At 51.7% G+C, this 22,943-nt stretch overlaps 1 protein-coding gene across 1 annotated transcript in view; it reads left to right on the top strand.

Moving 5' to 3' along the window:
• Window positions 1-22,943, top strand: part of LTBP2 (latent transforming growth factor beta binding protein 2) — a 73,863-nt gene that overhangs the window by 16,278 nt on the left and 34,642 nt on the right. Inside the window, exons 4-7 of the mRNA XM_052782728.1 lie at window positions 17,593-17,774; window positions 19,081-19,251; window positions 20,817-21,017; window positions 21,375-21,643. Coding sequence (XP_052638688.1) covers window positions 17,593-17,774; window positions 19,081-19,251; window positions 20,817-21,017; window positions 21,375-21,643 — 823 coding nt within the window. The remainder of the gene's footprint in view (window positions 1-17,592; window positions 17,775-19,080; window positions 19,252-20,816; window positions 21,018-21,374; window positions 21,644-22,943) is intronic.

Below are 22,943 nucleotides of genomic sequence, written 5' to 3'. Positions count from 1 at the left end.
AGCCACCACAGCAGACAATTTGCACATGGCTTCCAGCAGAAGTCCCTCAGTCATAGTCAAGAAGACTTTACAGCAAATTACAGGTGCCTAACCAGGAGGCAACTTCAGTTTCTTCTTTTCTTCTCTGCGCTGTTCTGACTGTCTGAGGAGAGGGCAATTCAGCCTTTGTTTTTCTGTATTCCTGCACGTTGTTTTATTGTGCCTGTTGCACCTGAAGTAGCTGTTGCCTTTCTGTCTCTTCTGAAGCAGAGGCAATGCATGGGCCAGAGACATTTCTAGACACTTACTCTCGGCCATCTACAATTTTGGAGGGGTTCAAATGACTGATGAGGAGTTGGCTGACACCAAGTAGTTCACTGAAGCCAGCATATCTTGGTGCCTGAATGAAAGACTATCTGATGGGAACCAAATTCAGGCAAGGCAGAGGTAATGCTGGCAGGCAGAGGTGGCCAAGCTCCTGTCATCGCTGCCCCAAGAGAGGCTTGGTGCCCGAGCGAGCATGCAGCCCTTGCACGTGCCTGCAATCCTGGTCATTGCTGACGAGTTTCCCCACAGGAATGACCTCCTCCTACCCCTCCATGCCACTGCTCTGTGTGGAGGGACTGGAGGGGAGGGAGAGCAGTGCCCTTGGAGATACAGCACCTGTTGAAGGCTTTCCCAGTAAGGAACATGACCTCAGGCTCTGCACAGAGGATGGGGGGCTGTGCAGGCACTGGCAGAGCATTCCTGTCCTGACAGTCAGACACAGCGTCTAGCAATCGCTGAGCTGGGATTGCTGAATGCCCAGCTGCCTGCCGTACCTTAAATCCTCTGGCACTGTCCCAAGGAAATAGGACTCCATTAAGGACCATGCCGTGCCTTTCCTCCTCCCCTCCCCATGGAGGCCATAGGACATCGCCTTATCCCATGCTTCAGTGAGAGCATTTGACGTTTGTCGTTTGTGATGGCCACAGGTAGGACCCTGGGACATGTCCAGCACTGACTGTCTTCTGGAGCTGTCCTCAAAGATTTGCCGAGGCCACAGTGCATGTCTCTGAGAGGGAGCTCTCACCACCCCTCTGGGTGCTGTGCCGCAGGCTGCTGCCTTTCCTGCCCAGGCAACGTGTAGCAGCCCTGCTTTGCTTTTGCCACCCTGGCACTGGTCTGTATTGAAATGCCTCACTTCAGCCCCTGGGAATTTCCCAAACAATTCAGTCGCTTGGGTTTTGTCTGTGGACCATATAACTTATGGTGTGCAACTAGCATGACTTAAAAGTTTTGCTGCTGTTAGGTGGGTTATTTCCCAAATATTTCTGAGTGTCCCCTTCAGCCTGCCAACTTCTGGGCTAGCTGTGGAGCCTGTAAGAGTAAGCATCTGCAGCTGAAGGCATGCTTTTGCTGCCATTGCACCTGGCTGTGCCCTCCCACTGCTTCCCTTGCACTGGTGCTAGTCCTCATCTGGCCCCTGGGTGAGTTGGTTCAGTTCAATAAACCAGCAAAAAATTAACACAGCAAAGTTAAGGACAATTTTCTGCCACTCCAGTGGGCTAAATGGCTTATTGAAAGATCACGAGGAGCAGAAGAATTGGACAAAATTGCAAGGCTAGCAGTGGTGGGAAGGAAAGGGGTGGACTCCCCTTCTGGGGGAAGCCACTTAGTAGGTGGTCATTTGTCTCATGAAACTATGCTCTTAGACTTTTCTGAACTTGGAGCCTGCTTCTTGCAGTTACAACATCATCTATTTCTGTGCTACCACTGAAGTACTTTCTGTGCTTCTGCATCAGGCTTTCTCCATAGAGTTGGGCTGTAGCAGCAAAAGCAAGAAGCATATTGGCCTTCCCAGAGCTAGGTAGATCCTGCTCATATTTGCAAGTAGGATGATTGGTTCTTAGGCACTGCAAACTCGGGGTCACCTTCACTGGAGTTCAGTTCACTGTCAAGTCTGAGAGGAACAGTTTGGGTTTTCCAGTCCTTGGTCTCCTCCTGGATAAAGATGGGTTGTGCTGGTGGGACACTGACTTTTTCTAGTCAGCCCGCCATGATCCCACAGCAGCTGGCTTGCTTGTCTGATTTGTCGATAAGGTAGAGGTAGAAGAAGCTCTTGGGTGGCTCGGTGGATGGAGGACACTGGTGGTTCCAGGTCAGTGGTTGTGAGAAGACTATGAGATCCAGGACAAACAACCAGTCCCCAACCTCCCTGCACATTCGCGTTGCTAACGAGGAGGAGTCACACAAGGGTGGGAGCTTATAGACCTCTAAGCCTCATCTTGCTGTGCCAAGACAGGAAATCAATCCTCACATGAGTGAATTTGCTTTCTCCTTTTGTTTATTTGTGTGTATATTGGCTTTGTTTGTGTTTGTTTGTACGGAGGTAGCAATCAGGAGCTCTGGAGTCATGCACTAGAACAGTGCTGTATTAGATGCCATATAAACATGCGAAAAAATGATGAATCCTCCCCAGAGACCTGCTCTCTAAGCAGAGATGGGGTTGCTTTTGGTTTCAATGTGTTCTGAAGCAAGTCTGCAGAGAGAGTTAGGAGAGCAGCCTCCTGGGTTATTCAGGAACTGCCTGGACCAAAATATTCCCCACTTGTGTGAGTGGTGGGTCTGCTTTAAAATGATTTCTTATCCTCAGCTAGTTGGACTTGTTGCTTATGATGACTACTCCTTCACTGTGGAGAGTAGCCTGGTCTGGAGGTAGGAAGTCTCTGGGAGTCTGGAGGAGCCTATAAAGCCTTGGTGAAGAGCATGACCAGGCAGCTGCCTGTTTTCATGGCCCTGTTTCTGGTACCTATGCTCAGGCTCTCCACAGCTCATGCCTGGAAGCAGAAGCTACAATGCCTTCTGCAGCTTCCCTGCCAGGAGAGCCCAGGAAGCATGACTGTGACAGCAGGAGATAAGTTACTGTCAGTCTTCTGCCCTCAGCCTTGGTGAGAAGTAGCAGCTCGTTGACGAACAGGGTTTTACTGGTCATACACAGCTGGTTGTACTGGTTGGTTTGTATTTGCACCTGGCAGATGTGAAGGTTAGCAAATGGATCTGTGGGCATTCCCAGTGTAGCTGTCATAGATCATTTCTGGGCATGCTGGCAGTCCTGGGAAGATGTGGATGTGGGTGTCAGCCTGAGCCTTGTGCTGAGCACAGGTGTCAGTGCTGCAGTGTTACACACAGCCATTGGTGCCTCTGTTTGGAGAGGTACCAGGGAAGAATCACTGCATCCTTGGCTTGCCCATACGGTGCCCATTATCTCTTCTTCCTGGCACTAAAGAAGATGACATGCTCAGCCATATCTGAGCTCAGCACTTGCCCAGGGAAAGGCATGGCTAGGAGAAGGGCAGCTCTGGGTTTACTTTGCTGACACCAGAGGTGGTGATGCTCAAGCTTTCATTCCTTAAAATACAGGCTGAGCAATGAGTACCACTTTCCAAGTCCCTCCAGCAGGCCATGGCTCAGCAGAGGTTTAGAGTCGGGCATCTGAGGGAGCCTGGGGGGACTTGTTAGCTGCTGCAGAAGCTGGGAGGCCCCTGCATTGTGCTGCTTGGAACAGGGAGTGCTCTGGAGAGCAAAATCCTGGGGGTGTTAGAGGCCCTTCCGGCATGGACTAGCTGCAAATCCTCCTCTTCTTGATCTCAGCCTGAATCTCTGCCCGGAGAAGCAAAGCCCTGACGGATGATTGTGCGGGTGGAGCTGCACCTCAGCCCAGAAGTCGAGCTAAATGGAAACAGCTTTGTTTTCCTAAGGCTAGAGTATCAGCAGAATTCCTGTTTATTTAGCAGGGAGTAGAAAGGGCTTGCGCCCCTGCCCCTCACCGTCAGGATGGATGGCCAGCTGCCTCTGACTCCGGGCAGCGTGCGAGGAGGGTCCTGCTGCTGCCACCTGAGAAGGTCCCTCCTGCAGGAGTGCCGGGCATAAATCTGTAACCAGCATCTGCACAAGGGAGCTGTGCTGCCAGAAGGGATGTGTGTGCTGGACGAGGGCTGCCTGGGAAGCAAGGCATCCTTCCTCTTCACAGAAGAGATGACTGGGACCTGCAAAGCATTTTCCCAGCAACCCAGGCAAGGGAAAAGGACATAGCTCTGGTATAAGGTGCTGAGACACTGTGCAGACAGCTTAATGCAGCTAAGCTCTTGAGGGCAGGGAGCTTCCTCTGAGAGGACTCTGCTTAGGCAAGGCAGTTGCTGGGAGTTGCCTGGTGTTTTCAGGATGGAAGAGGAAGAAGGCTGAGTTGAGACATGCCTGCCCCACTGACTCCTGATCTCAGAGCCTCCTCGCCAGCACCCTGGAGGAGACATCTCCTCCCTTCCTGATGAGAGGAAGGGCTATATGCAGCCCTTGGGGAGTTGTGGCAAGTGCTCCTGCGCTGGGGACACTGGGAACCTCATGCCAGCAGGGAGGCTCTGCCAAAAACTCTATTCTCTCTCCTGAAAGTGAAGGATGAGAACAGCAGGGAGCAAGCAGAAGGCAGGATCTTGGGTGTGCAGCAGAGGTTGCTGGATGGAGAAAGTGTATTTCTCCCCTTTTGAAAATTGGCTGAAACCAGCTCCCATTCTGGTGGCAGTCAAATGTCTAGCATGGTCCTTCGCAAAGGAGAGTGGAGCCCATGGGTGGATGTAAAGCTCTCCACCCTGGGGGGCCACTTGAAACATGACATTGAGAACTGTGGCTTGGCAAAATCAGCTTGGTTAGCTTGTTGTCATTGAGGACTTACAGATAAAATGAAAGCTCATTGTGAGATGACTTGCTTTTTAAAGATGCTGCTCCAAACAGAGACAGATTTGTCTTAATTGTTAAAGCAGGATCTGGAGCCTCCTGTCTTGCCAGCTTTGAACTTTCCACGTTTATGAGAAAAAGGGGAGCTTTCTTACTGCCTTACTTGGGTTGCTGCTAAGTATCCAGGACTGTTTGTCCACGATATGTAGAGTACTAGGAGGAGGTCTATACTAGCCACATACCTACTGAACACACCTACTGCTCTTCTGCTCACTTATGACTGTCACTTACTTTACATTTATGAGGGTTACAATTTATTAATACCAAATAGCAGAGAAAATAAGAGCTGACCCTGGCTGAGTAGCACCCCCTGTGTAAGTGCATTCCCATGGCACGGGCTGTGGCAGATTTCCTACTTTGCTTGGTATGGGACCAGGCCAGGAGATCCATAGCATGTGATGTTGAATTCTTGGGGTAAAACGCTGGTGCCAGCTTTGCCTTCTGCCACTGCAGAGTCATTATGCTTGTTACTTGAATGGCGTATTTTCCCAATGCAGATAAGTCCTAATTGCATCTTTCTAAGGTGCTTCCCTTTGGCAATATAGTTTTCACAAGGTGGCCAAGCATTTATGTTCCTTGATCCAGAGCCAACTTTGAGTAGATATCTGAGACCTTGTTAAAAAATTGAAACTAAAAAGCTGGTGCCAGTCCGTGTGAGAATATGTGAAAAGAGATTCCACTCAGGGCAATGAGATCTCCATAAGCTCCAGATCTCAGGCCCTCTCCTGCTTTGACATAGTTGAAAGCCCTTGGCAAGCTGGCTGGGAAGCCTAAAGGAAAAACTCAAGCTACCCAAGAGGAGTGTAAATGTCATTTTTCTTATATAAAAATACTTCTGTTTTTAAATTACATGATATACCTTCTCTAGCCTGGCACCAGATACAGTTGCTTTACTTTCTAGTGTTTTAAAGCTGTCAGCACCATTCTGGTTTATGTGTTTTATGTATTTACTTTCTAGGGGGTTTCATATGCTTCAGAGCAGCAGGAGGATAGCTGGCTTTTCAGGCTCCTTTTAAACTCCAAATATGGTCTTTACATTAGGCCTCGTTCTTCTGCACCTCCTTGGGAGCCATTCCTGTAGCTTAATTCACCCTCTAGGCTTTGGGAGAAAATGTTGAAATGCACTTTTCCTTCTAACTGAAAGAAAAATGCTGCAACTGTCAGCTTAGTCTAAGACTACATGCAAGAGAGCAGGGTGCAGGACAAATGCATTGTACATGTGGTAGGTGAGGTAGTACAGAAAATCCAGTTTATAGCCTGTTTTATATACTATACATATATCATTTGGGACATTTATGACAATACAATTTATATAGCTGTATAAAAAAGTATAGTTGTATAAAAAAGAAAGATGTTAGAAGAGCACTAAGGCCACATGATCAAACGCTGGAGAGTTTTTCCCTAATGCCTGAATTAGGATTGTCGTCCAGCCTGCTTTCAGCTCCCTTGTGCATATGGATTACGCTGCAGTTTCTCATACCTGACTGTATGCTGCCTTATTTGGTTTAAGTTGGTATTTAAGCAAAATCAAAGCTGTTCTCTTTGGTTTCAAGTGTTTTCCTTAAATCACCAAGTGCTGGCAGCACACAAGGGATGAATTGAAGCTGATTTGGTACAAGGAGTGTTGAAATGGAGATGCAGAAGTCTCCATATAAAATATGCTTGTTCTCCACTCCTTTCTTCAGAAGCATCCTGAGAAATGCTTCCCTGAATGCTTGGTACTGGATGGGATTTGTACCCAGCCCTTTGCACCACCTCATTTTTGTCTCACTTGCGTGGAGACTCTCTTCAGGGACATGCAGAAACTAAACTTATAGGCAGGAATTAAGAAGAGATTCAGGCTGGAAAAATGTTATCTGTTAGAGCTGAAGGAAAAAAATCCTCCATGGGAGGAAGAAATCTGGAAGAAGGAGAGGCTGAGATTTTGCAGAGTAGGAGTGAACAGCAAATTAGGCAGCAGAGAGTAATGCGGTGTGGCTGCATACGAGAAATCAGTGGTGCTTAGGACTTTGGAGGCAAAAGACCTGAGTCGCATGTTTTTTTTTCCTGTGCACCCCGGGGTCCTGCACTGAGTCAAGGTATTCTTTATTGCCAGAAAAGATCTTGACAAATTGGAAGGAATTCTGAGAAGTACAAAATGAGGGAGGGAGGGAGCTGAGGGGAATGGTTAACAGACCCACATTTGCAAAACTGAGCCAAATTCTGGCCTTGGAAGATGGGGAGCATACTTGGAGGCTGAGGCTATCTGGAGGGGGCAGACAGGGTGTATTAGGTTGCCTGTAGCCTTGACAGGGTGGCCATGCTAGTTTTTCAGCTACAAGGCTTTCTACAGCAGCAAAGTGCCAAACTCTTCCAGGGATGTAATGACAGGTTGATAATGACACTGGAGCTCTGCCTTCTCCATCGCTTTGGAGCTGTGCTGTTGAGGAGCTGAAGCCCAGGTGCTGCCAAGGCAGGCGCAGCCTTTCTGCCTGCTCTGGATCCCTTCCCACTGGAGATGCCATGAAACCTGCTCCTCCCTGCTGGTCCTTGGTGTGGATACTGAAGGCCATGTGGGAGAGGTGTGAGAGCAGATTTGTGGTCATGGTACCCCTGGAAGCACTGGCTTTGCCACCAGGCATCATGCATATGTGGCCAGGAGTGCTCCTGGTCCCCAGCCAGGCTCTAGTCTTCTGGCTAGTGAGCAACTGGAGGGATGGAGCCAGTGCAGAACAGTACAGAATAAAAATCACTAGGATGCTCGTTCCCTGTTCCCTGGCAGGGCTGAGACTTCAAGAGTGGGGAGAAAAGTATCACATCCCAACACAGCTCTCATGGCTTGAATGCTGCGGGTGAGGGAATCCTATGTGTGGCTGGGGATGAAGAGATGTGAGGAGACCTAACTACATCGAGCTAATAGATCCAAAGGCCAGGGCATCCTGCTGGGTGTTCAACCGTTATTTTAGCTTCAAATATGTCTTAGATCCACAGTGTTCCCAGGGTGAGTGGGAGACTTCCCAGCACCTCCTGCTGTAGATGAAAAGCGTCCCTTTCTCCAGATGAGAGGACTACACACATCTCCTCTCCACCCTCTTGCTCTCATGCCCTCTGTGTGTGTATGCAGCCACAAGCTCTTCACCCCACTCACATGCCTGGGATGAGGGAGGCTTTGCCTTCCTTCTCCATGTCCCATGTAAAGCGAGGGGCAGGCAGCTGGCTCCCCCCACTCCCTGGGGTACATGTGGGCGCAAGGATGAATAGGCTAAAGTGTTTTTTCAGGGCTTTGAAGTTGGCAGCCTGTTGGAGGGGGTGAGTGTTGCTAGTCAACAAGATGGAAATGAAACTCGAGTGCTTGTTTTCTCCCCGCTGTACAGGGAAGACGACTGGCCTCCCTGCGGCTGGCGGTGAGCTTTTCTCTGGCTGACATGTCTGCAGCAGGTTTTGTTAGATGGGAGCCGGGTCCTCAGCTCACAGTTGTTGTGTCTTGTGGCTACAGAGGGCCCTTTGGCCTGGAGATCTTGCTGTGCTTGTGGGTACAAGGGCAGGTTGATATGTTGTGCTCTCCTCTTGCGTGCCTCTGCCCTAAATACAGGTCCTTCCCCTGCCAGGTGGGACCCTACTGCTCACTGTACTGGGGAGCACAGGGAGGAGGAGAGGGGCAGTGGAGACATCGCTGTGGCCAGTGGTGGTGGCTGAACCCTCTGTGGGATGGTCATGTTGCACAGTGGACAACCCAGCTCTCCAACTGTGCCAGCATCTTATGCCCGGTTCTGTAACAGTGCAAAAGCTGTGGCTATGGGGTGATGTCTGCAGCAAGGTGGTGGCACTGATGGAGACCTTCATGTGATGGCAGCTGTTAGGACACTTCTGGATGGGTCTCTTCTCGCCACTGCGTGAGAGCGGCTGTGTGACTGCATCTGGCAGCAGTGCCGTGCCCGTTGATCGTGCTGCTGAACACCAGCCCCTGCATGCAGGCAGGGGAGCCAACTGGAGCAGGTTTCTCACCTCTTCAGCCCAAAGGAGCATGCGGCTGAGCTGGGGAGAGGAGGGCTGCACAGCTGCCCATCTCACCTGCCACTCACCACACACGCCACAGGCCAGCCTGGACCGTTCTGCCAGAGGGGTGGTAGCTCGCCTGGCCTCCCTCTCCCTCTAAATCACTGTTTTAGTCTACGGAGTGTGCAAGGTTTGGCCCAGATGTGGCATTTGTAATTGAGTAGCCTGGCCTGGTTCCTCTGCTGGCTCCACTTGAAGCTCAGAGCAGTTGCAGGCTGCATTTTGATTTTTCTGGGAGGCATTGGCCCGCACTTCAGCTCCGGAGACAGACAGATTGCAAACAGCTCTTTACCACGCTTGGCATTTGGAAATCACAGTTCTGGCAATTTTATGGGTCAGCCCTAAGGTCTGATGGATCCGACCAGGGGCGTGATCTGCTGCTCCTGGTGACAGCCCGGTGCCATGCCCTTGTGCAGGGCATGTTTCTGCAGCCTCGCTGGGCCAGGCAGGTGCTGTTCCCATGCTTGGAGAGCTGGACTTCTTCCAGGGAGTCAATTGCTCTCTCCCTAACACATGAGAGCAAAGAAGAGTGCTCACAGAGTGGCAGGTGGCATGTGTGGCGTGTGTGGCAAGGGAAGGGCATTTAATGTCAGCAGAGAACTGTGCGTAGATGTGTGAGCAGCCACTTTGGCTAAGGAGCAAATTGGACTCCCAGAGACTGGTTAAAAAGAACCTGTTAGCTGTCTGTGTGCTTACAGAGGTTCACTTACGTGGTGTCTGGCAACTCCTGAGCAGATAAAAATAGAGTTCACAGCCCATCGCCTTCTCCCTCTTTGTTCTCACGCACTACATGGCAGGCTGGGAGCCAGCTCGAGTGGCCCTACAGCACCGGCACTGCCTTGGGGGCCAGAGGAAAGAAGATGCCCATGTGACAGCCCCTTGCTAGCCGTGGTGAGGAATAGTGGTGGCATCTGGGTGCTGGACTGATGTGGCTCCTGGGTATGTGCCAGCAGCATTGAGTGTGCATGTGGGGCAGGGAGCCTGACGTGTTCCTGCCCGTGCAGCCCTGCTTTGGCAGCGTTCTTTGTGCCCAAGGCAAAGGGTGTTGTCAGTGACACCTCTGCCCACAGGAGCACTCGAGGTCTCGCAGGGGAGGGAGGATTTGGATAACTCCCTTCCTGCTTGCCTGATGACCTGACTGTGTCTGAGTTGTGCCTGTGGCACTACGAGGTGTCAGGTGAACATGTGAGGAGACACCTTGGCAGCTGAGATCTGTTGTGGTAAGAAATAGGGTTGCCGCTCACCTTGATGTCCCCGAGATGGTCCAGGTGCCTGTGTCTGGTGTCCCATCTGGCATGAGCTCTGGCTGCAGGTGACTGTGAATCGGGCGTGAAGGCACCCTGATGGTCATTCCTGTGGCCTTCATGGTACACAGGTCCTGCTTGGCTCAGCGGGGAAGGTCTCCTGCCTGGGGGAGGCTGGTGGCTGCTTCTCCTGGGCAGGAGAACTTTCCTTGCCTTCCACCAAACCCTGGGGAGCAGGGGGCTTTGGACTTCGGTGTGTCCCTCACTTGTATGGGGGGTACCAGGCCTGAAGGCAGCCACAGGAGGGACAGTGGGAAGCCTGAAGCAGGCAGGTTTCAGAGCTATCTCTGCTGCTCGTGGGGATAATAAACTGAGCCAGGATTTATGGATATAATGTGGGTGGGCTTGAAGTCAGGTGCCTTGTATGGTGTGGTTTCCCTCCTCCTCCCTGAGTCCTAACAGAGCTGTCTTCCTTGTCAGCATGTTTGTGAGCTAATTGATAATAAGCTTGAGTGCTCTCTAAGCAATGCTTCTCCTGTGCTCCGGGGCCCGCAGAGTGAGCCATGAATCCTGTCTGCCTGCTGAGGAACCTGTTCTGAGTCCAAGAAAGGGGAAGTTTCTGGTCTGCGGTCAATTTGCTGCTTTCCAAGGCTGGCTGCTTCTCTCTCCCCCTGTAGACACAGACGCTGGTGTTGAGGCTGCCCATTCTTTTGCGATGCTTTAGTGGAAAATCAGCAACTGCTGAGCATTACAAAGGGGGAAGTGAATCACTGATTTTGGTCCCCATGGCCCCAAGCAGGGAGGGCGTCTAGCCAAAGGGACAGGCGGATGGACAAGACAGACACCAAGTATATTGTTCAGCATTTAAAAACCAGGGGAGAACCCGCCTGTTGTCCTGGCAGGTTATCAGGGGCTGAGCATGACTCAGCCCCCGTCCTGGCTGAGCCCTCTCACCTTGGAGCCGTGCGCACGGGCTGCAGGCTGGAGGAGCTGGGCTGGACTCACCAGTTCTGCAGTGGCTTCCTTCCGTGGGACCCTGCTCCCAGCCCCGCGGGCAGCACGCTGCCTCTCCGGCTGGCTGGAGGCAGCAGTTGCGTCCCAGGCAGGAGGCTGGTTGTATTTGGAGAGATGGAGCTTGTTGAGCTCAGGCCCTGGGATGGGGGTTTCTGGACCCTGGGAAGATGGTTCCTTCTCTGAGGGCCGCTCATCTTCAGCTTTGTTTTGGCCAGTGCTGTCCCACTCTGTTGTTGCCCTCCTGGAAATTGCTCCTTAGGTCTCTATGGTCTCTATCGTCTCTCCCTGATGCTCAGCAGGGCGCAGATTTGTTTCCAGCAGGAAGAGTGACTTTCCAATCCTCATCTGGCCAGCCCTTGTCTTGTTTGGGCTTAGCAGCCCTCCCCGCTGACTGCACTGTCCAGGATTCACTCTCTCCACAGTGCCTTGGGCCATCCACCCTGCTATGGTCAGTCAGGCCTCGGCTGGGGAGAGGGCGAGGCAGGCTGGATGAAAAACCAGTAATACTCCTGTGGCACTTGGCGCTGCGTTTCCTTTACGCAAACACAAAAAACACCATTTCCCAGCTCGCTAACTATCTGGCCAAAGTCAACAGTTGGACGAAGAGTGGCCGATAGAAGCTAAATCCAGGAAAGACTGAGGTGTTGCTGCTGGGGAGAGGGAAGTGCTTTGAAGAGTTTGCCACCTTTGCCTCCAGCCCCAAGGAGGATGCCTGGCCTCAGGTCACTAAAAGAAGCCACAGCTGTATACCCACCTGGATTCTCTGTGGCTTTTGCTTACCCAGAGAACCATGATCATCAAAAGTGGTCAGAGATTTGAAAAATGCTTTCTATATACAGTGGGTTAGAAAAACAGTATTGTTTTCTGGACCCCATGGTCTCAGTGATTTAGACTTGGTTATTGTGATTCTGTGTACCTAGTCTTGAAATTGCAGGCTTTTTAAAAGAACTGTGGTTGATTCAGAAAACAGCGGTCCTCATGTTCATCTGTGTGGTTGCCGGGAGCCTGCCAGCTCAGTCTTCTGCTCACTGTCCTCAGTGGAGTGAGAGATACTGCTCACCTCCAGGCAGGGAACAGGCACCTTGCAGGTTCATCAGGGACTGGGCAGGAGAGCCATCGTATCCAAGGAATACAACATTTTCGTACCTTCTCTAGCCTGCTGTCTCTAAAGTAAATATACAGCAGAGTGTAACCGGTAACAAAACCTATTTAAAATAAAGCATTTATACACAGACAAAGGTGCAGTGGCAGGTGTGCAGGTCCCTTGCTGGATATCATACAGGTGTAATTTGAATCCTGCAGGGATGTGTAGCACTAGAATGTAATGGACCAGGTCTCCCTGGGTTCTCCTGACTCCTGGCATGTGTCCTTGGGGGCTTATGGGGAGTCCAGGTCCTTGACCTGCACCTCAGAAGAGGGCAGCTACGAGTGCTTGTTGGGTAGTTTTGAACTATTGCAGATGCGGGTCAGTCTGTCTGCACAGCTCCCTCCCATCCCAAATCTCTTTTAATTTTGATTAGCACCTAATACCTATGGGAGTGAAACTTGCCATGTGCCCGTGACTGAGGTCTCTCAGCCAGTGACTTTTCAGCCGTCAGCCTGGTAGAGATCAGAAGGAGCACACACATCCTTGCTTCTGGAAGGAGAACATTGCTCCCTGTACCTTCCCTCCTTGACCCGTGTTTTCCCCTGGACTGCTGCTGCTGTTAGCCGGCCACCGCAGAGGCGGGCGCCCCAGGACAGCCCAGAAGGAGAGGTGTCCTAGGAGTCTGCATGCTGTTTCTGCCCCACAGGCTGTGCCTGACACGGGGAAAGCTGTCAGCAGCTCTGACGGATGAAGAGCAGTGAAACCAGCTGCTTGGCAGGCGGTCGCCTATAAAGGAAGAGACCACTGCCTCTTTGCAGAGATCTTGCTGGCCATGTGCCTGGCTGGAAGAGTGGAAGTGAGTAATACCATGCTGAGGGAAGCTGCAAGACTGAATGAATGTGAAGCCCTGGGACTTCAAGTGTCCCAGAATAGAGTGCTTGAGGTGTCAACCTCCACCTCTTCAGTGCCTCTTCCTCAAGCAGGTGGAGGCATGGAGAGTGGTAGCACAAGCTCCCCACTCTGCTGATTTGGAGCTGCCCCGTCTGTTTTCCATCCTCACTGTTACCCCTAGGACAGCCACACCAGTGAGAGCGCTTGTGGCAATGCAGATCCCTGGGAACCGGACAAGCTCTGGCCATATATTAAGATCCACCAAATGGTTAGGGGTTGCTAATGCCTTCCGGCCAGGTCTGTACTGATGTGGTGAGCTCAAGTTCATTTCCCAAGACCCTTCAACCAAGCCAGTCCCCGTCTGCCCAGCATGGACTGACTCTGAAGGTCTGGAGGGGAAAAGCTCTGTTTCGTATTCCCTGACTATGAGCCAGCCACTTGGTGTGACCTGGGGATGGATTGGGACTGACAAACTGAGATGGAAAGATGCCTTTTGCCATTGATTTCTGTGGCCTGGGGTAGGATGGTGTTACTCAACTCAGTCCACAAATCCCAGAGCTCATCCGCCTAGAATAGAACCAAATAAACAAATTAATTCAAAGCAAATCTGCCTCACCCTGCTGCGACACACACTGGAGTGCTTTGCCAACAGGATCCCAGTAGGATGGCTTTTCCTGAAGTGTTGCAAGCCATGGAGTAATGTTCCTCCTCTGTTTTTCCTCTGTGAAGTTGGCACTGCCCCTCACAGTAAGTGCATATAATCCCTTTTCTTTGTAACCGAAACGCTAATGATTATTTTATTTAAAGCCCTTCATATGTTGTTTTTTTGAGGTTTTTGTTTTACAAAATCTCATGATCCTGGGAATGACAGGAGTTGTCCCTAAAGCCAAGGGGTGGAGTTCCTTCAGGCAGGCAATGGGTAGTGCCCAGCCAAGCCCTGCTACTTGCACAGAACATGCTGCCTTCCTCAAGGATAGATATGATGTGAGTAGTTTCAAGCACAAGAGCTGCTATTTCCCTGTCTTATGCCACCTGTCACCTTCACCCAACGACTCTTCAGAACTTAGGGCTGAAGTTGCCCTCAAGTGACCAGCACCAGTACAGTGAGCATTGCTGGGCTGGGGAACTCGCGCTTCTTTTCTTTGCCGTGCTTCCCTCTATGCAGTAAAAGACCTTGGAATCCCAGCCACATTCACCCATAGGACTATGCTTGGGGTCTCTCACCAGAGATCAGAGAATAAATGTGCCTGAGCTTCCAGGGCTTGGTAGCTCTCACCTAGCCTCCCTAGAGCTCCATACGGCTTTTCCTTTGTCGCTAACAAAACCAGCAATAGCACACCAGGTAATAAAGCAGTAGATAACAAGCACCAGAAGTTCCTTCGCTGGTAGCAGGGCTCAGTTAGTAGCTCAGAAATGTGTGGGCAGGTCATGCCTGGGCCCCATGGCCATCAGGAGTAGGTGGTACTCTGCAGAATCTCAGGAGAGCTTCTGAAAGAGGCTGGTAGGGACTGAGGTAGGACTGAAGTAAAGTTCACTTCTCTGCAATTATTATGGTTAGCCTTGCTGACTACTGAAAAACAAGCAGTGTTTGCTGTCCTCATCTCAGTTTAGATCTTGATTTTAACAAGACAACAAATATTTTATCAGCAGGTAATAATTTCATTATCCATCTGTACTCTTTGACCAATCCCACTTGCTCTGTCTCCATCCCTGAATGACCTCTAGCCAGACTCCACTCCAAACAGTGTATGAACCATCAGCCTGCAAAGCTGAGCATCTGCCCAGCAGCACAGGTTACCTGCGCTGCTTTTTCTCAGGACTCCCATTCATGCCTCCTCCCAGCAGCTCAGCCACTCATTTTCAAGGTTTTCCTGTGTTAGAAACAGTTAGGTAATGAGTATCCAGACTTGGGACTTCTGTCTCTGGGATAAAACCATTCATTCTTGGATTCCTACAGACCAAGGCCAGAAACGATCAATAGATATTCTAAAATCACCTCCAGGACAGCACAGATTATGCATCTTTAGTTATTCATATTTGCATTGTTCCAGTGATACCTCATCTCCCAGCAGCACACTTTCCTTTCCTGAAGCTATGGTATTGGGATTTGGGGAATCCACTGCTGGGGTGTTTTTTTCAGAAGGAAAACAGCTATACTGCTGCGTGTGGGCGTGATTTTTGGTAGGGAATCATTTGGCTTTGGTGTGCAGATGTTGTTGTTTCATAGTTTGCCTTTCTCGGTTAGATTACAAGGCTCTTTACACCTGGCGTTTTGTTCCTGTGGAGAAACCTGTGCCCTGTAATCAGAGCACCTCTTCGTCTTCTTTTTGCTAAATTGAAGAGATTGAATACTTTAGGTTTCTTGCAGAAAGGCATTTTCACCAGCCCTCAAATTATTTTTGTCATGTTTTTTCCCGTACCCTCTCCAGATTTCAACATCCCTTAGAAGATGTGACATACTTCACATCAGAGGTAGATGTGGTATTTTAGCATATATACACCCTGCTATGATGAGGATGTGTAGGGAGGCAAAAATACCTCCCTGTTCCTGTACTGTTTCACTGCCCTGATGTCAGGGCATTGAACTGACAGTTCATATTTAATTGCTTGTCATTACCCCCAAAATCTTTTCAGAATTGCTGTTTTCCAGGATCGTCTCCTTCTATCTGCAGCTGCTGCCTGCATTCTTTCTTCCTAGAAGTATAATTCTGCATTTGGCTCTATTAAAATCCCATATTGCTTGGATGGATTTGCCCTCCGCAGTGATCCAAACTGCTCTGTGTGATTGCTCTGTTCTCATCACGATACACCACATTGCAAATTTTTGTGTCAGCAGCACACATTATCAATGTCGATCGTATGTTTATTTCGAAATAAAAATATTTATTTCCAGCTGAAATCCTTAAATCGTGCCAGGCCTTGTACTGATCACCCTGGAACCCATCTAATTCCCTCCCCAGTGACAACTGCTTCTTGTGTTCTGTCACACAGCCAGTTTGTTATTCATTTCACATGTGCCTGATTGACATTGTACTGCCCTGTTTATTTTTTTATCAAAATAGCATGGGCTCTCAGCCTGTTGGTGTGTATGTATGTAATTCTATTGAATTATGAAAACAGACTCCTTTGACAAGAGTGGTTCTCCATAGACCCCGTTGACTTGACCTCACTTCTATATTCCTTTCCTTTAGTTTCCAATTAATTGACCTGTGCGTCATCTTTTCCATTCTGTTGTTCAGGGCTGATTTCAGGCTCGCTGGCTGACAGTTACCTTGTGTATCACACTTGACCCGTTTGAATACCAGCTTAGCGTTAGCTCCCTTTCCATCTCCCCAAACCTTACCGTTATTCCAAGCTATCCAAGCCCAGGAATGTCAGTGAGCCAGAGCTACTGTTAGCCAACTCTCTTTGGATTATCCAGTCCTGTTGGGTTTAGAAATGTGTGTTCCCTGTAGACACTGTAACACCTCCCCTGTGCTGGCTGTGACAGGGAAGATGGTAAAAACTGTAAGATGGGGTGGACCTCTCTGGGCACTTCGGTGGGACAGAGCTAGCCTCTTTGCCCCAGCCATTCGGTCAGAGATGGAAGTGTTGGACAGGGTATGCAGAAGACCTGTCAGTGCTTAAATGCGGTTGCAGAGGAATCCAAGGCTGGGACTTTCAAAGAAACTCAAGGGGCTTATAGGCAGCCAAGCTATTTTGGCTCTGGTGTACTAAAGCCTTCTTCCATGCAGGTGGTGCAGACGAGAGTGAGGGAGACATTTGCTGATAAGCACAGAGCACCCTCTTGGAAGCTTAGTGCTGCCAGTCAGTGAAAGGGAACGGGAGCAAGTGCAGTAGAGCAAGATGTGCTGTTTTGCTGGTTTAATGCAAAGAGCTCTGCCTAGCTGTCTACATGGCTTGATAAAAGAGTGTAAGAAGTGTGACCTTGCGAGTGAGATGGCTTCTCCATGCTTAGTCCCCAGAAAACACCAAAAGCCATAAATGCAGTTACTTCAGAAGGTTGTAACTGCACTTACAGGCTTGAGGTTTTGGTCATTCTCTCCTTTTTTGTGACTCTCATGGGCCAAGTTTTGTTTATTTGCTTGGCCTGGCTTCTCTTCTGACTGCCAAGCTGGTTTTTCAGTGCTCATTTGGGGCTGGGAAGGCAGGTCCTGAGAAAGCTCCCACAATAGGAACAAGCGTATTTGGAGCTGCTTGTGTTTGCTGGGGGAGGGATGTGGTGGGGCACGGAGCAGCCCTTGAGCATGATGGGCAGGCAGAGGTTCTTCAAGGCAGCTGGGGCATCCCTGTGGTGGGGCAGCCTGATGTGATGGTACAGGAGGGGTATCTTGGTGAATACTATGACCTGCCAGGCTCAGGGCATGGGGCATCGTTCCTAGAGTGAAATAGTGCCATTGTAATGACTGAAAGCAGGTGAGGAGTGGGACCCTGCTCAGGTAGGCAGAGCTCTGTGTCCAGGTGGTGGCTGAGGCGGCTCAGGCAGCTCAGCAGTGAAGGTTACCGCAGGGTATCCTGGTGGACAGTGCAGTTACTCCTGAGGAGTATCAGTTCATTTTTTCTCTTTCACAGGACTCAGAGCAGAATTGGCTCTCCTGTCTCCCCCCAGCACATAGGGCCATCACGGACTGTCCGGCGCTACCCAGCCAGGAATGGCCAGCTCACCTCTAATGCACTCCCCAATGGGAATGGACATGAGCAGAGCAGCTCTGGGCCACACACGGTTTCCCAGGAGCACACCTTGTCTGCAAGGGGTAAGGCCTCCAGGGCTGTCACTCTTTTAGGGCTTCTTGTTGGGGTGTTGTGGGGAAGGGCAACGTGTGACTGGGTATCCCCAAGAAACCCTGGACTCCAAGGAGTGTGTTGCTGGGTGGTATGGAAGGGAAACGTGAGCATGGGCGTTGCTGGGCTTGGCAAAGAAAGAGACCCTACCGAAGGAGGACAGATCAGGGGAGCAAAATGCTGACAGCAGGGGAGAGGAGCCAGGGGGGATGTGACAGATGCCTCCCAGAGGTGTTGAACATCACCCCAGCACGCTGCAGTGAAGGTGATTGCCTCAGTCTGTAGGAACGGTATCTCCCAGCTTCCTCCTCGGCCTGAGCAGCCCTCAAGGTCAGATTGTGCAACTAGCGTCTAGTTCTTCCCTTTGGCTGCCCTCTTGGTGCCTTCTGACATGAGCAGGGCTCAGGCCAGGCTGCTGGGACGTGCAGTTGCTGAGCCTCAGCGCCTCCCCAGCTAGGACAGATGCAAGTTGTCTTCTGCAGCTTAGCTCCCCCTGAAGCCGTGATTCCCCAAGGAGGCACCATGTGGCATCTCAGCCCTTATGAGCAGGGCTGTGAGCCTGACTGAAGCTGTAATCTGAAAGCGGGGACTGAAATGGGGAGAGTGAGGGTTGAGCACAGCAAGGGGAACACTCACAGAAATGGCTGTCATGGTGGGCAGGGGTGGAGGGCTCTGATGTCGAGCCAGCTGGTTCATGGTTACACAACCGTTCTGCCTGTTGTCCATTTTCCACAAGCCCCCAAGAGCTCTGAGTGTGATTTCCCCCTGTATCTAATGCGAGGATGGTGAGGGACCAGGAGGGGACCGCAGGTAACTGCAGGAGGTCAGGGGATGCTTGTAGGGGGACATTGGTTTTCTCAAGCCCTAATGCTCTCTTTGATGGATACCAGTGTGGCTGTTCATGTGGGAAGCCTTCCAGTGGTTTAAGGGCAGCCAGTCTCACAGCTACTGATGTAGCTGGAGAAGGAATATTGTCTAAAGCAGAAAAACACCCTTTGTACTGGAGTTAGTGTGTGTGTGTCCCTTCGCAGAGAGTTATGCCACTCCAACTGGGCAGGCAGAGCATGCTGCTCTCCATTTTTCATGTGTTGATAGACCTTTACTGATGCTGGAGCAGAGGACCGGCTGGAGTGAGCAAGGGGCAAGGAGACACACTGCCCTGGGGAGGGACACAGACCCCTCCTTGCTCTGGGAATGCTTTGGAGCTTGAGCTGCAAATTACCGGCCCCCTGGCCTGGAGATGTTGTTTCCACTTAGCACTATCCTTTTCTTTCATAGGGGCCAACCTGACAGAGAAGATTAGGAAGATAAAAATCGTCTTCACACCCACCATCTGCAAACAGACATGCCGGAGCGGGCGCTGCTACAACAGCTGCGAGAAAGGAGACACCACTACTCTCTACAGCCAAGGGGGGCACGACCACGATCCCAAGTCTGGCTTCCGCATCTGTGAGCACCTCGAGGCCCCCAGCCCACCTTCTTGCCTGCTCCCCACTCTCCTCCTTCTGCCTCTCCTGCCTCTGCAGACTGAGGGCTTGGGCTGCTATAGAGATGGGAGGAGATGGCCTCTCTCAGTGCCTTGGAAAATATCTCCTGGGGTCTTTGGGGCTTACTCCATCTGTGTCTCTGGGGGAGGAAGACAGACCTTGCCTCATTGCTCTCCTTCCTGGGCAAGCAACTTCTGTTTCCATCCCACCCCAGGTAGAGGGGACGGTGTGTTTGAGTCAGGCCTGCAGCCAAGCCTCCCCACCCCCTCCTTCTCAGAGCCAGCTCACTGCTTTCGTTGGCATCCAGTCTTGGGGCTGACTTTCATCACCTAATTTCCTCCTGTTCTCTCCTTTCACTCACGTGGCAGCCAAGGGAGCTGGCTGCAGGTTGCGAGCTGTTCTTATAAACAGGGCTGCTGAAACCTCTGCTCGCCTTTCAGAGCTGCTGGGATTGCTCATCAGGTCACTGGGATACCCAGCTGTGGGTTGGGCACAGCCTCTTGGAGTAGGACCTGGTGGGACTCGTCCTCTAAAAGCCTCTGTAGCTCTCAAATTCTTCTAACACTGAGAGAATGCAAAGTCTGGCTGTTGTGGACACCAACTGATACGGGGTTCACAGGAGTTTCTGCCTAGATGCCAGTCCAAAGATGTGTCTCCTCCCCCCAAAACTGGTTGCTGGTCTTGAGCAAATGAACTTGGAGCAGATGGGAGCTCATCCCCTGGGGGGAACCTGACAAACCATCCAGGGATGTGCAGCAGCAGTATCTCATCTCACGCTGAAATGAGTCAGTATGATCTGTCAGGGAATCCCGTGCCTTGCCTGAGTGTTGCTCACACTGAGAGATGCTCCGGGTTGCTCCTAGCATCTGATGAAGCCAGAAAAGACGTGACTTCAGTTTCATCTGTGGATGCTTTTTCCGAGCCTGTGCAGATGAATTGCTCCTGGTTCTTTTGTCCCACTCCACACTTATCCCACTTAAGCTGCTGGCAGGGCCAGGGCTGGCCAGGAGACAGGCTCTGAGGACGTGGCTCTCTGCCCATTCTCTCTGCCTCTCCCGTCCCCACTGAGTTCCCTTCTGGGCTGGGATAAAAACCCTGCCAAGTGGGGAGGGGGCAATGCAGAAGAGAAGGAATTGTGCTGACTTGGCTGCATGCAGCTGCTGGAGCTCCTGCCCCACTCCAAGGGATTCTGCTGTGCCAGCAACACCACCTTGGCCTTGGGGGGCTGCCCCACAGGGCATGGGTGCCCCAGGCTGGCCGTGGTCCCTGGGCCCAAGAGAGGGCTCATCATCTTCAACCCATGACTCTGGTTGTGAGCAGAGCTTGAGGAAGACGGTGGTGCACAGCAGGGACCCCAGGCTGCCTCCAGGCTGCAAGTGCTGACTCCAGCCCGATGCTGGGCCTGGTCCTTGGGCACCATGGGGCTAGTGGTGGCCCAGATCCAGCTGCCTGGCCTCCCCCAGCTGCCCCTTGGCTACAGGCAGTGTCTCAGTTTCTCTGCTAAGCAGACCTCTCTTTGCCTTGCAGACTTCTGCCAGATCCCCTGCCTGAATGGAGGGCGCTGTGTGGGCCGGGACGAGTGCTGGTGCCCCTCCAACTCCACGGGGAAGTTTTGCCATCTGCCAGCTCCCTCTCTGGAAAAGAAGCAAGAAGGGAGAGCCCCAAAGACCCTGGCCAGCAGCTCCGTGAAGCATTCCACCTACACCCTGCCCTTGTCCAACCAGCTGGGTGAGCATGGCTGGCGGCTCCAAACCCTGCATTCTGCTCTTACTTGGGTGCTCCTCAGATCTTCATTAACAGGCCCGAGGAGGCCACTACCTCCTTATGCTTGCCTTTTCAGGCCAGGTTATGAGAAATGTGGTTTCCCTAGTTTCTGAAGGGCTCAGCTTGCTGGGAAAAGTTTTTGGTAGATTTGTCCTGGTTTTGGGCCAGAGAAGTATTTTCTCTTAGATGCAATCTTCCTCTAGATTTTCTGGTGGGGTCAGTCTACCTCTCCTCCCTTATGATTTTGTTGATGACGAGATGTTCTTCGGGTGCCAAATTGTTGCCAGATTGTCACAACTGTGGCATAAACTCATCTTCCAGCTTCCCTAAACCCTTCCCTGGTGAATGTCCACATCAACCACCCTCCAGAAGCCACCGTGCAGATTCACCAGGTGGCCAGGGTGCGGGGTGACACAGAGGTGTCGGAGGAGAACAGCGTGGAGGCAGTCCTGGTGCCTCAGCTGGCCACCATGCCCTGGTACACCTATACCCACGGGAACGGCAACAGCATTGCCACAGAGAGCAGCCGGCAGCAGCAGAGAGCCCCGGGGCTGCTGGGGAGGTGCTTTCGGGAGGCTCTCCATGGGCAGGTAAGGGGACACCTGTCAAGCTTTGGAGCGTGTGTAGATACATTTCTTGTTGTGGGGTATGGGTGCATTGGGTTATGGGGCAGGGAGGGTGGCCCTTCATTGCATGAAGTTGTTGAGCATCAGCGTGGACATCACCCAGGTGCCGTGGGCATGGGCAGCAATGTGTTGGTACTTGGGAAGAAAATGCCTTGTTTTGGCCCAACAGGGAGACCTTGCTGCCTTGCCCTGACCAGGCTGTGCCCTGGGGCAGCACAGCCCAGACTTGATGGCTTTCACACACAGTCTCATTTAAAAAGGGTGCCCTATTTATAGCAACATTTACAGCCATGCTCTGTGATTATTGTAGGAAACATATAAAACATAGGAAAATTCCTTTCTCTCTCAGACGATAAATGAAAGCCTGATTTCCATGGAACAACGCCTTCCTGGGCAGCTCGGTCGGGGCTTGGGAAGCAAATGCACGTGAGGGGCTTTCTCACCCCTGTCCCACAGTCATCGTAATTTCTTATTTTGTCTTTCCCCATATGTTTCTCTTGCATCATTGGAAAAGCATCAGACATTTTTGGCACCCACAGGAACACCTGTGAGCTCCCCGAAGCAGCTCACGCTGAGCGAGACCCCCCTGGCTGGGCAGCCTGGGACTTGGCCCCCTCCCCAGTGCTCCCCAGCCCTTTCTGGGGGCTGCTCCCAGATCCCATCCCGTCCTTCAGTCGCTCCCATCCAAGCCGTTTCTAGCGGGATACATTCTCAGCCATTCCCTAGTGCAAAAATAAATGAGATCAGACCCTCGGGCTGGAAAAGCCCTGCTCCTCTGTGGGGAGACGACAGCTCTTGGACCCTGGGAGCAGATGGTGATGCATGGAGATGCTTGTGGATGCCCAGAGAGGCTGTAGGAGATGCTCTGGGGAGGGCAAGGGGGGTAGCAGGGGGTACCCTTGCTGTGCTCACACCTCACCCAGCCGGGGTGATGTCGTGCCTGGGAGAGGGCGAGGAGCCTGGCAGGGAGCACTTGCCTCTCTCCGCTCAGCCACAGCCGAGCCGATCGGTATGCGAGCACTGGGCAGGCGGCCACGCGCGCCTGGACAGGGGCCAGCTCCGGCCTGTGGGCTGCGGCGGCTCTGCTCTAATGGGGAAGCCTGTAATCCAGAGGGCCTTGCGGGAGGGCTGGGGGCGGCAGGAAAGAGAGACTCATTAAGCAGAGAAAGGTGCCTGACCACAAGCTCCCCTCTGGGCTGGAGTGGTGCACCCATTTTGCTGGCTAATCAGCCAGGCACGGGGCTGATCCCAGGGCTTTGCCAGG

Source organism: Harpia harpyja, chromosome 3 (assembly GCF_026419915.1).
Source record: "Harpia harpyja isolate bHarHar1 chromosome 3, bHarHar1 primary haplotype, whole genome shotgun sequence".
Lineage (NCBI taxonomy): Eukaryota > Metazoa > Chordata > Aves > Accipitriformes > Accipitridae > Harpia > Harpia harpyja.
Note: the sequence above shows the minus strand (reverse complement) of the source record. Positions and strands in the feature narration are given on the sequence as shown.